This window comes from Lissotriton vulgaris, chromosome 3_2 (assembly GCF_964263255.1).
Source record: "Lissotriton vulgaris chromosome 3_2, aLisVul1.2, whole genome shotgun sequence".
NCBI classification, from domain to species: domain Eukaryota; kingdom Metazoa; phylum Chordata; class Amphibia; order Caudata; family Salamandridae; genus Lissotriton; species Lissotriton vulgaris.
The window spans coordinates 148,902,654-148,917,945 of NC_141690.1; the positions used below are offsets into that span (position 1 = coordinate 148,902,654).

The window sequence follows — 15,292 nt, forward strand, 5'->3', positions numbered from 1 at the left end:
AATAGATGGGGGCATCACCTTGCAGATGCTGACGATGACAAAGATGCCGTCCAGCACCTGGGACTGTGAAACCTTTCCTGGCTACAGTTGCATTAGAACGTTAAGCGGTTCTGGAGTCACTGGCAGAAGACCAACCTAATAAGGTCAATGCATGATCTCACTGGGCATCTGTTGGTAGTGATTGGTGGGTGGGGGTCTAGGGCCACAACATAAACCCTCAACCCCCATTGGTTGGGACCCTGTGGACTTGTACTACCAGTCCCAAACTTGACCTTGTTATTTCTACGTATTCTTTTTTTTTTTCAGATCAGAAAATGCTTTATTCGATTTTAGAAACTTAGTAAAATCATAAAAGCAACAGTTAAAATAACAAATTCATACAAAGAATACATTTAAAATTATTCCATAGATCAACAGAGATCACATCAAAAAAATTCATAATTATTTAAAAAACTAGCAGGTTATAGATTTCCGCTTCCTCAGAATACTTTTTAAAAATACTTTTTAAAAGGCCAGTCATAATCCCAATACAATATCCATTATCTGTAGAAATAAAAAAGCAGGTGGGCATTTCTGCCATGCACCCTGCTCCAGGTAGGGCATGATCCATCTTGCACGTTCCCTGGCATAGAATTTACAAAATAGGATCACGTGCATAGTTGTTTGCAAAGAAAGATTATCACATGGGCAGAGGGCAAGGTCCCTAGACAAGTCATTTATGGTGGGGAAAGTTACCAAATGATGAAAGCTATCGAACCTAAACCTGGTCAAGATATACCTTTCAAAACCCCCAAAACAACAGACCAGGTAAGGCTGGATAGAATTACTTGCCAATGTCATTTGGTGCCGAAGCACTTATTTTTTATTAATTTCTACTGCTATTCTGAGTGACTCAAAATGATTCTGGCATAGCATTTTCAAGTCTTTTCTGGATATGGAACAAATTGAATCAGGCTTATTGTAGAGCTCTGGTCGATTCAGATCGTTAAATAGCTTTCTAACATAGTTTAACCAAGAATATTTTTAGCGTGGTCCAGGCCCATTGCGTCCTTGATAATTTCGCGATTCAGGCCTAGACTGGGCGATGTCCAGACTCTATGCCAGAGTAAAATAGGTTGCATTTTGATAACATCAGTAATATGCACAATTCCCAATTCACTATGACAATTAAAAACAGGTGTGCTCTGGGAAACTGCTAGAATAAACCTTAAAAAAGCATTTTCTACAACTTGTAAAGGCACAACATCACAAAAACCCCAAACACCCACCCAGTAGGTTGCGATACTTCTACATTTAGCTAGATAAATCTTGAGGAGAATCCTCGGGGGCTTTTTCCCAATTTTTTCGCAAAGTTCATTACCGCCGCAGTAGACCTCTTGAACAAAAGAGTCCTACTCCTGTGTCCCCAAGCAGGATACCAAGATACAAGAATGTTCTGTTGGTTTCAATTTTATCACCTCCCGCTACTAGGGTTCGACATTTGCGTTTCGCCTTCCCACACGTCATAACAAAAGTTTTCTTTACGTTGAGTTTGAGACCCCTATTAGCCATAAACTCGATGTAGGTGGAGAGAGCTCTCTGTAAGCCTATCTTGGTCCTAGCCATTAACATCGCGTCATCCGCTTAGATAAGGGAGACAATCTGATTGTTGTTAAATCTCGGGGAATCTCTTGCACTGGCCCCAGTTCCTCCTCCAAAGCATTAGTGTATAAGGAAAAGAGGAACGGGGCCAGTACGCAGCCTTGTCTAACACCCACCTCCACGCGAAAGACTTGGTGCACTCTCCCTTGAGACCGTATCTCACCCTTCTATGTATTCACAGTTAGTTTTATTTCTGTTGGGGAACAATACTCAGCTTTGATGTTGGAGTGGGATGATCTAGATATACTCATGCAGGCATCGAGAGAGGGAGGAGGCGGGCAGGGAACCTCTGTCTCCACAACAGATGAGCACAGCATAGCACTGCCCTTCTAGATAGAAGACATGACTTTCCAACAGATTAAGGTCCTTTCTCTGAAGGGCAGCAACAAGCCAATCAAGCGCTGAGCAAAACTGTCTTATCTCGAACACTCAGGGGACGACATACGCTTACTACAGGAGACCCACCTTCTAGTTAGGGGCTGGCATCAACTTTGTTCTGGTTCCTTTCCTCATCAGTCTTTTTCATCCGCACCCACTAAAACTGAGGGAGTGGCTTTACTAATAGCCAAGTCTTTAAGTGGCAGAGAAAGGTACCAGGGTGAAGGTTAGACTCCTTGAATACACTGTGTTAATAGGGGACCTATCTCTTGTGCTGAGCTCCATATATACTCCCAGTACAGGACAAGAACTATTAATCCACTCAGCGGTGTCTGAGGTAATGGCCTCTCAGGCATAGTGGGTACTTCTCAGGGGGGACCTTAATCTGGTATTGGATACTGATAAAGATAGAACATCACATTGATATGGTCAAACGGGGGCTCTGTTCAAGGTAGGCGTCAAGTGGCTGCGAGAGATGGGGTTGCTTGATCTTTGGAGGGAATTGCATCTGCAAGCTCTTGAGTATATACCTTTTTCTCTCATGCACACAAAACACATGCATGACTCGACTATTTTTTAGGGACCAGAGATGTCCACCGACACTGAGCCTGTGGCTCTGTCGGATCATGATGCAGTTAACCTTATTATGGAATTCCCTCTGATGGAGAGACCCACCAGGACATGATGGCTTTGGGAGACTCTTGTACAATGCCCAAAGGTCATACTACAGGTTACAAGAGCAATACAAACATTCCTATACTTCAATGACAACCCTGAAAAATCTCCATTTCCACTCTCTAGGAAGCCCTGCAAGGGGTGAGCTCATAGGTATTTAGGCAGCAGATAACAAGGCCCGCAAAGAAAAGAGAGATAAGTTGATCAGCCAGGTCAAAGAGCTAGAACGAATACATAGTCAGACTGGGGCTCCGAGAGTATGGCGCCAACTACACTGTGCACCAAACTTGAAGGATTAGATCTAGATAGGCCTGAATATGCATCCCTCTGGCTAACACATTCCTTCTACATAGGGAGAGATAAATCCGGACATCGGTTGGCTAAGAAGCTGAGGGCCCAACGGCAGCAAGCAGGAGTCAATTGCCTGTGGGCACTGGAGGGTATGGAAGTGCTAGATGATAAATCAATCGCCTCAGCATATTAAGACTTTTACGCAGACCAGGCGGATCAAAACCACAAGAAGAGGCTGGTATCCCTAAGCATCAGTAAGCTTCTCTAACACTGGTTTTTAACGCTTTGGTATTTATAAATTTTAAAATCCTTTTATTGCTAGCCATTTATTTTGGTTCCGCGTCGCTCCCGTTTTTGTTTTCTTTCTGAAATTAGTAGTACCTCCTACCTTTCTGGAGCTCCCTTGACTCTCCGGTCCACCGCCACAATACTTCTGTTTGTGTGGGGAGAGCCATGGGGAGGTTCCGCATACCAGTGTCGACTCACTTCTGGGCTGGCGGCCATTTTTGGGGGTTAACGCTCCGGTCTTCTGACTCCGAGACCAATAAATGGCAAGAAGGGACCAGGCATGCTGCGGATCAAAACTACATAAAGGGGCTGGTATCGCTAAGCATCAGTAAGCTCCTCTAAAACTGGTTTTAAAGCTTTGGTATTTCTAAATTTTAAATCCTTTTATTGCTAGCCATTTATTGGTCCCCGTGTCTCTCTCATTTTGGTTTTTGTTTTTAAATTAGTAGTGCCTCCTAACTTGCTGGCGCTCTCTTGACTCTCTGGTCCACCACCGGAATACTTCCGTTTGCATGGAGAGATGCATGGGGAGGTTCCGCATACCAGTGCCGACTCACTACTGGGCCGGCCATCATTTTCGGGGGTTAGCGATCCAGTCTTCTGACTCCCAGCCAATAATTGGCAAGGAGGGACTGAGCGGGCGCGCTGCTGGTGCGCCAAAGGCATGCTAAAGGCAAGCCCGTCTGCACCAGTCTGCGCCGGGATGGCACCAGGCACCAGAACCCCCGCTCCTGTAGCCAAGTATTCAAGGAGTGAATTTGTGGACCTACGCCATTGTAGAAAAAACAATTACTGCCACCCTCATGATTGGGGCTGTAGTACAGACAGGTTTGAGTGTCAAATGTGTAACTTCACCTTTGAGAAAGTTGCCAATGGTCAGCAGAGGCCTGCCACCTCTACAACCTACACCAGAGAAGCAACAGAAAGGTAAGCAGCTGGGGATGTGTACCCTTGTATGCTGCTCAATTCAAGGTCCGTATTAAAAGTAAATACGAATTTGCTGACTTTATGTCCCAACATGATCCAGACATCCCCTTTCTCATTGAGACCTGGGCTGCAGTTCCTCTGACCCGGACATTAAGATCGTCATCCCTGATGGCTTTAACATTGAAAGGCTGGAAAGAACAGACAAGAGATGTGGGGGGTTAGCGATTGTGTATCAAAACTTAATTGAGGCCAGCTTTAAACCAAAACCCCATCTAGACTGTGAGACACTTAGCTTTAGCATAAAAATGAACAAGTCATGCACGTTTCAGGAACTATTAGTCTATCGACCACCTGGCCCTAGGGTCAGTGTTATTAAAAACATTAAGGGTCAGATATAGGTAATCTCAATTTACCTATTCTTAAATACAGAATTTTACCGCTTCGATATTTAAGAATAGGTAAAAATTACCGAATCGGTAAGATTCGGTGATCAAGAATCGGTATTTACCGATTCGGTATTTACCCATAGGAATGAATGGGAATTACCGATTCGGTAAATACCAAATCGGTAAATACCAAACCGGTAATAGGGGGAACCCTTTCAAGGGTGGCATTGACACCCTGTTGCTCCCCTGAATAGTGCATGGGTGCACATGTGGCACACATACATGTCTGCCACATGGCACTGAATAAAAAGCAAAAAATTGCTTTTTTAACGGTTTTCGTTATTTACCACCAACTTGTAGGTGGTGGTAAATAACGAATCCTTACAGGTGAAAGCACTCACTTGAGTGCTTCCTACATGTCAGATTCTGTAAATTACAGAATCTGAAATGTAGCCACCTACATCCCAAATGCCTAATACCGGTCGGTAACAACCGAAATTCGGTAATTTCGGCCGTTACCGACCAGTATTAGGGTTCCTACATCTGGCCCCAAGTCCTTTATGGACTCTTGTATAGATTACTCTAGTTTTACGATAGTAGGGGACTTTAATTTTCATCTTGAGCATTCTTCCAATGCGGATACAGATCACATAGTTGATACTCTTAAGTGCTTCAACCTACATAAATTAAATAAATTACCCACCCATCTGGCCAATCATATGCTAGATGGAGTTTTTACAAACAATCAAGAACTGGAAATAGATAAAATTCTTTCACTTCCTTGGACGGACCCCAAGGCAATTTGTTTCTCAATTACAACTCCCTGTAAAGGATCACCGCTGAATAGTACAGTTAGAACTATTAAATACAGGCCAAGGAAAAACCTTAATGTGCAGGCTCTGAAGGACACCCTCTCTAAATCAGTTCCCACTCTAGACTATAATGTCAATAATGCAGCAATTAATTATATACTCTGGTTAGATGCGGCATGCCAAAGAGTGGCATGGGAAAAAATATTCAAGAGCTGCAGGAAAAATCGATCAGCCCCATATTTTTCGCAAGAATTAAAAGCTGCACAACTGATGTGCAGACTTCAGGAGCGCAAATAGATGAAAGAATATTATCCTGAAAAAAAAATCAAGTACAAAAAATTACTTTATGAGTATAAAGAATCAGTTAAAGCAGAAAAGACCAAATATTTCTCTTGAAAAATTAGATTAGCAACAAACTCTACCAGGGAACTTTTCAAAACAGTCAAATTCCTGTCCAAATGGAATAACAATAACAGTAACATCTTCATTCCTGATGAATCCTTTTGCAATCAGTTGGCTGATTTTTTCCAACTAAAGTCAATTCTATACTTCAGGCATTTTCCTTCTGTTGAGTACACAAATTATAGATGCAGTTTCAGATCAGGATGAGGTCTTGGACTCCGGACTAGCCTCTGGGCTTTGGTAACATCCAGATTCGAAAGGTTCTCACCTCTTACCTGGAAAAAACAATCGGTCTCATAAACTCCATTAAATATGGGGCTCCTTCAGACTCCTGTCCTCCTCTGGTCATTAATCTTGCAGCCAGCATGGTGCCCGGACCACTCATGGATCTACTAAATGAGTTACTTAGATCTGGACAATACCCAATTATTTGGAAAAGAGCTTCCATCCTTCCTCTGGTGAAAAAATCCTCGCTGGACCCTGAGCAGGTTGAAAGTTATAGACCCATTTTCCATCTTTCGTTTCCTGCCAAGATTTTAGGGAAGGCAATGAAGGAGGAAATACTATCCTTTTTAGATACCAACCAGTTGCTTGATTCTTCTCAATCCGGTTGTAGAGCAAACCAATGTACTGGATCAGCGCTGGTGGCAGCATCAGGGGAATTAAAAGCAGTAGTGGACAAGGGTGGCAGGCCTGCACTAATCTTACTGGATCTCTCTGCCCCTTTGATACTGTTCTTCACGCACTTCTCATTAAACGACTTCATTCACTCGGTTTTAGAAACACTGAACTAACATTGTTGAGCGTGTTTCTTAATGATAGACAACAGTGAGTAGAGATGGGACATGCAAGTTCCAGACCTTTCTCTCTTCCCTGTGGAGTGCCTCGGGGGTCTGCTGGTAGCCCCACTTTATTTAATGTGTATGTCACTCCCCTTGTTCATCTTATTCACAGTTTTGGCCTGGCTGTATTCTCCTACACTGACGATACACAGATAGTGGTATCTATTTCATCACAGGTAGAAAAGGATGCAAACAATTTCTGCAGATGCATGGCCCAGGTTGCAGGCTGGATGCAGAGAAACTGTCTCAAGCGGAACTCCAATAAAACAGTTCTGCTTTTTGGAAAGGTGAGCTTCTTTTGGGATGCATCTTGGGGCCCTCGGATATGGGTGCTTTACCGAGGCCAGTGCAGAAGGCAAGAAATCTGGGACACCAAACTATGATTCTCGGAACAAATCAATGCTGTAACCTCGGCAGGTTTTTTCATGCTAAGGACTCTCAAGAAAATTCTCCAGTTTATTCCATTTCATTTACAGAGTCGGTGATGATGGTACTCATCTTCTCAATGATGGATTACTACAATGCCCTTTATCTAGGCACTTCTAAATATCTGATAAAAAAACGGCTGTCCTTGCAGAAGGCTGCAGCAAGAACGTTACTTGGGCCCCCAAATTTGGACCAATCTCTCATCTAATGCACAGCCTCCATTGGTTGAAAGTGGAATAGAGGATTTCTTTTAAGGCTTTGTGTATAATCCACAAGGCCCTTTACAGAACCGGTCTGACCTTTTTTCAGGAACGGTTCTCCTGGTATATTCCCTGTAGGAACTTCAGATCGAGTTTTGAGCGAATGATCAGGGTCACAAGAATAAGCAAAGCAAAATGGGGTGGAAGAATGCTCTCGTACCATGGAGGGCAACATTGGAACTCCTTGCCTCTTGCCTTACGCACGCAACTCATCATGCAGCGATTCAGAAAACAGTTGAAGACCTGGTTGTTTTCTCAATAAGTTTATTGAATTAGGTGTGTCCTTAGGCAGAAGTTTTTCCTGGTTTTTGATCCATCTAGTGCTAAGATACCTTCGGGTATTGCACGCTGTATAAAATGATCTAATTTATTCATTCACTCACCTTTACTCGGGACAAGTTCTATAGCCGCAATGTACCGCTTCATATTTATAAGGAGCGAATACGACCCGACTCACTTCACTTTAGGCGGCTTCACTAGACTCCCCTATTAAAATGGAAGAGGTCATTTCGGTGATAGCCCGTCAGAAGCCTTTAAAATCCCGGGGCCAGAGGGTTTTTTGTCAATCTTTTACAAAACCTTCTGCCAGATTTTGGCCCCTTTTCTCACTAGGTTGTTCAACGCATTCTCGAGCCCGGGATCCATCCCCTCTTCCATGCTGACAGCAGTCATTGTGGTCATTCTGAAACAAGGGAAGGAAAAACAGCACTGCAGCTCCTACCGACCAATTTCTCTTTTGAATGTGGATAGTAAGCTCTTTACAGGCATACCTGCAGCAAGGCTGGGTCCCTAGATGCTGGGCATTGTCGACCCGGACCAGGCTGGGTTTATTCACCAAAGGCAATGTAGCGATGATACAAAGCTTATACTGCACTTAATAGATAAAGCTAATCATTCAGATGATGAGACCCTGCTGCTTACGGTCAATGCTGAGAAGGCATTTGACCGTGTGCACTGGCATTACCTGGAGCAGACTCTTTCCCATTTTGGATTTGGCATAGTTTTCGAGCTTGTGTTGCGAGCTGTTATAGCTCACCAACAGCAACAGTAAGAGTCAATAGCATCAAATCTTCGCCCCTCCCCATCAACAGAGGCACCAGGCAGGGGTGTCCCTTGTTGTCCAGGCTGTTTGCCCTTTACATGGAGGGCATGGCTCAGTGAATCACAGACAACCCTGACATTACTGGAATTCCTTTTGGGGGGAGGATGGCACACTATTAGTCCATACGACGATGACGACTTAGTTTACCTGGTTTACCCCAGCGCTGCCCTCCCGGCCTTTTCAGATGAATTGTCCACATTCGGCGCTGCATTGGGTTTCCGAGTCAACATCAATAAAGAACAAGCCCTCACCCTATTGATATCCTGTACTCACTTGCCCCACCTTAAGGCCAAATTTGCTATACAGTGGGCCCACACATCAATCCCGTATCTGGGGATCCCACTCACACCCACAATTCACCAAAACACTGCCCTAAACTACAATTCCCTACTTTGCAGGATCAGGGAGGAATTAAATAGCTGGGAATGTATCGGTGTGAGTGCAGGGTGAGTGTGAAAGTGAAAGGCGAGAATGAGGAGGGTGTTGTCTGAATGCAGGGTGCATTCCCAGACATACTTGAAGTTACTCATCATGATATTGAGGGCTGGCATAGGGTTTCAGATATAAGTTAAATTATTGCTTTTATGGCATTATTCAGGGTCCAGGGATCGAAAGTGGAGGAAATAAATATTGTGCTCATCCTGCAACAAACTTCCAGTATTGTGATTAGGGTTGCCAGCTCATTATATTGATGTCCCAGACGGTACAAAAATAAGCAGTCCCCTAAAGCCTATTTTCAGAACCTATCTGTGCATACTTGGAACAGCAAAAAAAGAAAATAGAAAGCATTTTTAATTGTGTTCTAGGGCTGCCTGAATATTCCATGACTGATAATTAAAAGCAACAGCCATTAAAAAGTCACAATACAAATGAATGTTTACCATTTTATTTATAACCCTATTTAGTGTCAAGACAAGGCCTTTGCAGGCTCTTTAAACAACACATGGCTGGCATTTTTGTCTTGGTAACCCTACTTTATATTCCTTTTGCATAAAATACATTCTCACACTAAGGCAGTAAAAAGTAAAATCCATACGTAAGGAAAAGGCAGAGTGGGGGCCCTAGGGATACTGGAGCCAGAAAACAAACAGCCTCTGTAACCAGTTTACAAAGGTTTGTAAATATGCACATGGTCTTTAAAGACCTGTGAAAAACTTTGGTGTGCTGGAGATAAGACTCCAGACACTGCCCAGCCGAGCCCCCAGCAGCTTGAGCTGCAGCAGCAGCCCGGGCTTAGACACACAACGGCGCCACGGGGGCTGAAGCCCATTCAGCCTAATGGGCATTTCGCGCCTGGAAGCCACAATGAAAGGTAAAGTGGTAGGGTGGAGTGCAGGCCCCCCCTGAGGGGATACTGCACCCCACAGTTTGAAGACCTATGCTCTATGCTCTTCACCAGGCTGGAATGGGTGAGGGTTCATCGTCTTGCTTTCTCGGGAGCTCCTAGTAAAACTCTGGAAGTCAGACATCGGGAGCTTTCAGCAGGACAAACCAGTAGGGCAGTCCGGCTCAAGGGTGAAGTTTGCCGGCTTGACTCTCGCTGGTGAGTCAGTCCTGCTCTGGCCCCTTTTCCCAAATTTGCTCCAAACGTTCGGAACTCTTCTTCCCAAAGTTCCTCCGGGGGTTTCAAAGTGCCCAAAACACAATCCAAAGGTTTGGAATCTCCAGGTTGGTCCTTGAAAGTTTGGGACTTCAATTCCCACAATCAACTTGGACACAAACCCCGTACAAATCCACTGGACGCACTCCATGCTGGGGATTCGTGGTGGTGATGGTCTAGGTGAGCTCTGTTAACATGCAGCTTGTAGGGAGTCTACTCGTTATTCCTCTTGAAGCAAGGAACGTCCAAAAGGCTGTAGTTCCAGATAATGCAGCAGACACAGTTAGTCAGAATGTGGGGCCTGATGGTGCAAATCAAGTTTCCAGCTTGGCGAGCTTTCTCCTCTTAGTTTCAAGCAGCAGATCTCAGATGCATTGCACCTCTCACTTATTTATTCAGTGGTCTCTGGGGTCAAGCAGGAGAACACTCCTGTTCAATGAGGTGCAGGGCAATACCCCCAGAGCATGACCACTCCCTCCAAAGTGTGGCATAATCTTCTCCTAGAAATCACTATTTCTCCAAACAAAATGGCTGAACTGGCAGCAGAGGAGCAATAACTAGTTAAACCAACCTTCAGTATGGCTCATTTCCTTAGCTCTCCTCCCCTACCATCTGCAAATTCACGTCTTGAGCCATCCATCGGGCTGGGTTAGAGGGCTGGGTAGTAGATGGACCTGGTATTCTCTGCCTGTCATATCCCCCTTTGGGAGGGGATTAGGACCCCTCCCCCGCTCTAGCATTCCTGTGTAGCAGAGCTCTCTTCCAAGAGATAGCCTCTCACTGGGTGGGCCATTTATCACCTCATCAATGCAGCCTAGCGAATTCTTTTATCTCTGACCAATCGGGAGAACACAGAAAGGCTTAATTTTCAGCTTACAGGCAAAAATGTCTTATAACTGTTTTTCTGTATATTTTAGGATAGATTCAACAATTGAATAGTGTTGAATTTATCAATAAAATTCCCCTAAGCCCTTGAATGATATTTTTAGTGAATTCCTAGTGATAGTTATTCATTATTAAACTATTGCGATTTTAGCATATGTGGCGTGGGATCTACAATCGGGAAAATGAAATGTGCACTTTCTCCAACATCAGGGCATTTAAACATATTTTATAAGGACCCTGCATATAGCTACATGACCCCCACCCCTGGGACACCTAAGGGAGACTGTAGGGGTCCTGAATATGCATGAATAGTGTAGTCCGCAGGGCTCCTAGCAAAAAAGTCGATTTTTTGAAGCACTTTACTACAATGGGGGAAGGGCATATAAGACCTCCTTAATAAGGGCCCTCCTTAAGAGTACCTGACTCCTCACCCCTGGAACACGTAGAGGAGATTCTGGGGGTACGTATTATGCCAAAATAGTGTAGTTTATCTTTTTTACGTGCCCCGACCACCAAAGTCAAGTTTGGGCCCAATTTACATTTAAAAGCAGCGCTGCAACAAAGGGCTGCTTTTAAAATGACCTCAGGCTCTCAGCAGTGCACACATGCAAGTGCAGAAAGGGCTGCTGGCATTTACACCGCCATTCTCTAGTATATACTAGGGACTTAACGGTAATTTTAATCCCCCTGCCCTATTATGTACTTGGGACTTATTCGGTAGGTCATGCCAATTATAAGTGTACCCTAATGTATAGTGCGCCCCATGTATTTGTGTTTACTCTGTGATTTCACCACAGCACTGGTCCTGAGCCTGGTCGGACTGAGCCCAGGGACCGTCAGAGTCAGTTACCATCAATACCAGTTAGAAAATAAATTGGGTGTACCCAGGGCCCATGTCACTTTGCAACATTTTCGCAGTTGAAATGACATCAATGCATTTGGCTAAATGAGTTAAAATTGATGCTTTCATGTTCATATACTTGTATCTATCTATCTTAATTCACACCACTTCACTCAAGTCTGACAGTAATAAAAAATACAAAAAGGAAAAAGAAAAATGTCCAACGGAAACCCCCTTTAACAGAGGCATTTATGTGAAACTTTTTCCTTATACATGAGGCATTCTTCCAGGGACTTACTTGGTCATGGTCTTTCAGAAGTCCTAAAACACTGAGCATTAACATTGTTATTGTTATTTTGGATTTGTAACACGCCCAATCACCTGCAGGTCTCTAAGCGCTTGGAAATCGATGTATTACAATAACTTGGCTCAACACCTCAGGAGACACAGCTACCAGTTTACATTGCGCTCAGGGCTTTACCAAACAGCAATGTTTTCAATGATTTTCTGAACCGCAAAAGATTCACTTCCCTGCGTAGCCCCTCAGGCAGCTTATTCCATAGCTGGGGGGCCAAAACGGAGAAGGCTCTCCCTCCTTTGGTTACTAATTTGTAGCGGGGGCAGACTAGTAACTGGGAATCCGATGATCTAAGTGTTCTCTTTGGGTTATATACCTCCAGTCGGTCTTTAATGTAGGCAGGAGCATGGCCGTAAATCGCCTTGTGAGCTATACATAGACTCATAAATTCAACCCTCTCTTTAACAGGGAGCCAATGAAGATTTTGTAGTAGAGGCGAGGCCTTCGTTCTTCTGGGTAATCCAAAGATCAATCGTGCGGCGTCGTTCATCACGACCTGTACTCTGTTAGTCAGCATCGTCTTTGTTCCCCACTCCTGGTACAATACAAAATTTGGGATCTTTATTGAAATGGTCACTATATCTCCCTCAAGCAAAGGAAACAGAGAGAGACTGCCACTGCAGCACCTCTTCGAACTCATTGGCACTGTTCAGCTTCAGAATTATTACTTGTCGTGGGGGGTAATTCTGCTCTGATGTCAAAACAAGCACTGAAATGGGCATGAACCTTCCCAGACACCAGTCCATTTCCACCAACCGCCTGAACGCTCACTTGAAATGGCACAGAGAGGTCGAGGTTCTCTAAGATGGTCTGAAATAAAAAAGGACATATCTTAAATATGAACTGAAATGGCAAATGCACGCACAACATGCACATTATGAACCACAAAGTTATGTCTGGCATATTTCTAAAGAGTATGGTTCACCGCCGAGGGTGGGTCCCTTGGCGCTTTTGACAGAAGAGATTTTTTTAGTTACACAACTTATTGGTACTCATTTTATCAATCTCTTAAGGAAGAGAACCTGAGTGGACCTGCTAAATTTAAATCCTTTAACTTTACGGTCAAACACATATCCCTGCAGTGGATGCATTAATCTCCTGAGACACCAGACTCAACATTAGAAAACTGTATTTTTAGAAATGATACTGTGAGCCTTTATAAAATGTGATTAATTTGCAGCTATTCTTTAACTATCAATCATGGTCACTCGTGGACAGTGCATATACTACCCAAGTAATTTTACAGAATTGCAGTGCAGCCAGTCAACGCGCCAAACACATTCTTCTCAGAGTGGAAATATTCTAAAAAAATAATGAATACAAAAAAAATAATCTACACATCAAGAGGCATATTTATCATACTTTCACGCATCACAACGCAGCAAGCCACCTTGCTGCGCAGCATGAAATGGCAGGAATGCACCGCATTTAACAACATAAGGCGCATTCCTGTCCTTTCTTTGCTCTAGCGCACTTTTGGCAGCTTAGCGCCAATGCAGGCACCCTTGCACCATGGTGCAAGTATCCCTGCGTTGCAAGCAGGGTTGTTTTTGCACAGGAAGAAACACCTTCCTGCACAAGAACATTTCTATGTGTGCTGCAGAATGAAGCACATATAGAAAGAGGAAAAAACAAGCAGAATAAAGATATTTCTCCTCGTTACACCTCCTCTTGGGAGGAATAGCATTTTGATGCATTCATATGTTTACCACTGAGGTTAAATCTGAGAATGCTCCAAAATGCATGGGAACACCCCTGATTCGCCCATGGAACACTTCCCTGGGACACGCTGGGGTAACAAAACCTAAGGGGGCCTCCCTGTAAGGCATGTGGAAGGGTCCCCCTGGGCTCAATCAGGAGCTCTGCAGCCCGAGCGCTGTGTTGAGGGGGCCCCCTGGAGGTTGTGGAGGCCTGTGTTACGCTCCTGCTGGGACAGAATAATGGAAGTCAGTGATTTGCGTGATTCCAGATTTATCAAGCCATGCAGGGCCACGCAAGGTGGCCTTGCTTGTGTGGCTTGATAAATCTGACTTTACTGGGATGTTGCCCTTGCAGCCCCTTGCGTGACGCAAAGGTGCTGCAACACTATGAGAAATCTGGCCCCAAATCTTTTCCCTTATGAACCTTAAGAGTGAAAGCACTGAAAACAACCGCAGCAGGAGAAGATGGATCAGCCCTGAATAAATAGGGGCCCCCGGATTCTGTTCCAGAGGATGCTTTTTAGAAAGGATCGTTATATTTGAATTAACTTTATAAGTCTCCGTACAGAACTGGAAATACTGTATGGAATTCTGTGGGGTGAAACTCGGTCAGCATAATTATTGCCCGTTCTACGGGAGATTCAGTTATCCAATCCAATCCAAAAAAATTCTTTATTTCGGTCGAAGACCATAACGGACATTACACAGACCATATAAAATCAAGTTAAAAGGTGTAAAAAAGTCATAGAAATTAATACAGAGCTATTAATACGGAATGACTGCCGGCAATCAGACCATTCTGTTTTCTAAAAAGGCCTTGCATGTCCACCACATGGAATTCAATTATGATAGCAGGAACTCCATGAGGAAAGTTCGGTCAGTGACGGTAATTTCGGCACTTGGAATTTTATGGTGGAATTGTGTTGTAATGTTCCAAAGAGCTGCATGAGCCTGGGTGTTCCATCTCCATGGTAGCATTTCATGTGAGACAGTTGTTACCAGGAGAACTGACACGCCAGCAGCTGGAGTTGGTGGCTCATCATCAAGAGTAATAAAAGTTACTTAAACTTACACGTGTGTCTCTTCTCAACACTGGCAACGAGCAAAGCTTGCGGGGGACATGCCTGCCACCAACTTTCTCCATTCCTTTGAACCCACGGAAATGCCTTCTTCTCTATGACTACCAGAATCGTGTGACCAATGAAGAGGTTTTCTCCAGCTTCTCCCATGAATGCCCGACGTCTTCACCTGTTTCTTCCGACATTCTACGACTTTGGAACCGGACTTGGGCAACTTTTTATGATTTGCCTATTTCAAACGGTTCCTGCTTGCTGCACTGCTTCTCACGTGCACAGCCTCTACAATGTCAAACTGTATCGAGCCATTTCATCACTAAGTGACACACACGTTAAGTTACATGAGTGCCACCATCTTGGTTTTCCCATCACCTTGGTAACGGAAGAACGCACACTGCTACG

General features: G+C 44.1%; 1 protein-coding gene across 1 annotated transcript in view; it reads right to left on the reverse strand.

Moving 5' to 3' along the window:
* Positions 1-11,978: 11,978 nt before the first annotated feature.
* Positions 11,979-15,292, reverse strand: part of C3_2H4orf50 (chromosome 3_2 C4orf50 homolog) — a 369,543-nt gene continuing 366,229 nt past the window's right edge. The window contains exon 11 of the mRNA XM_086964107.1: positions 11,979-12,924. Coding sequence (XP_086820233.1) covers positions 12,751-12,924 — 174 coding nt within the window. The 3' untranslated portion in view covers positions 11,979-12,750. The remainder of the gene's footprint in view (positions 12,925-15,292) is intronic.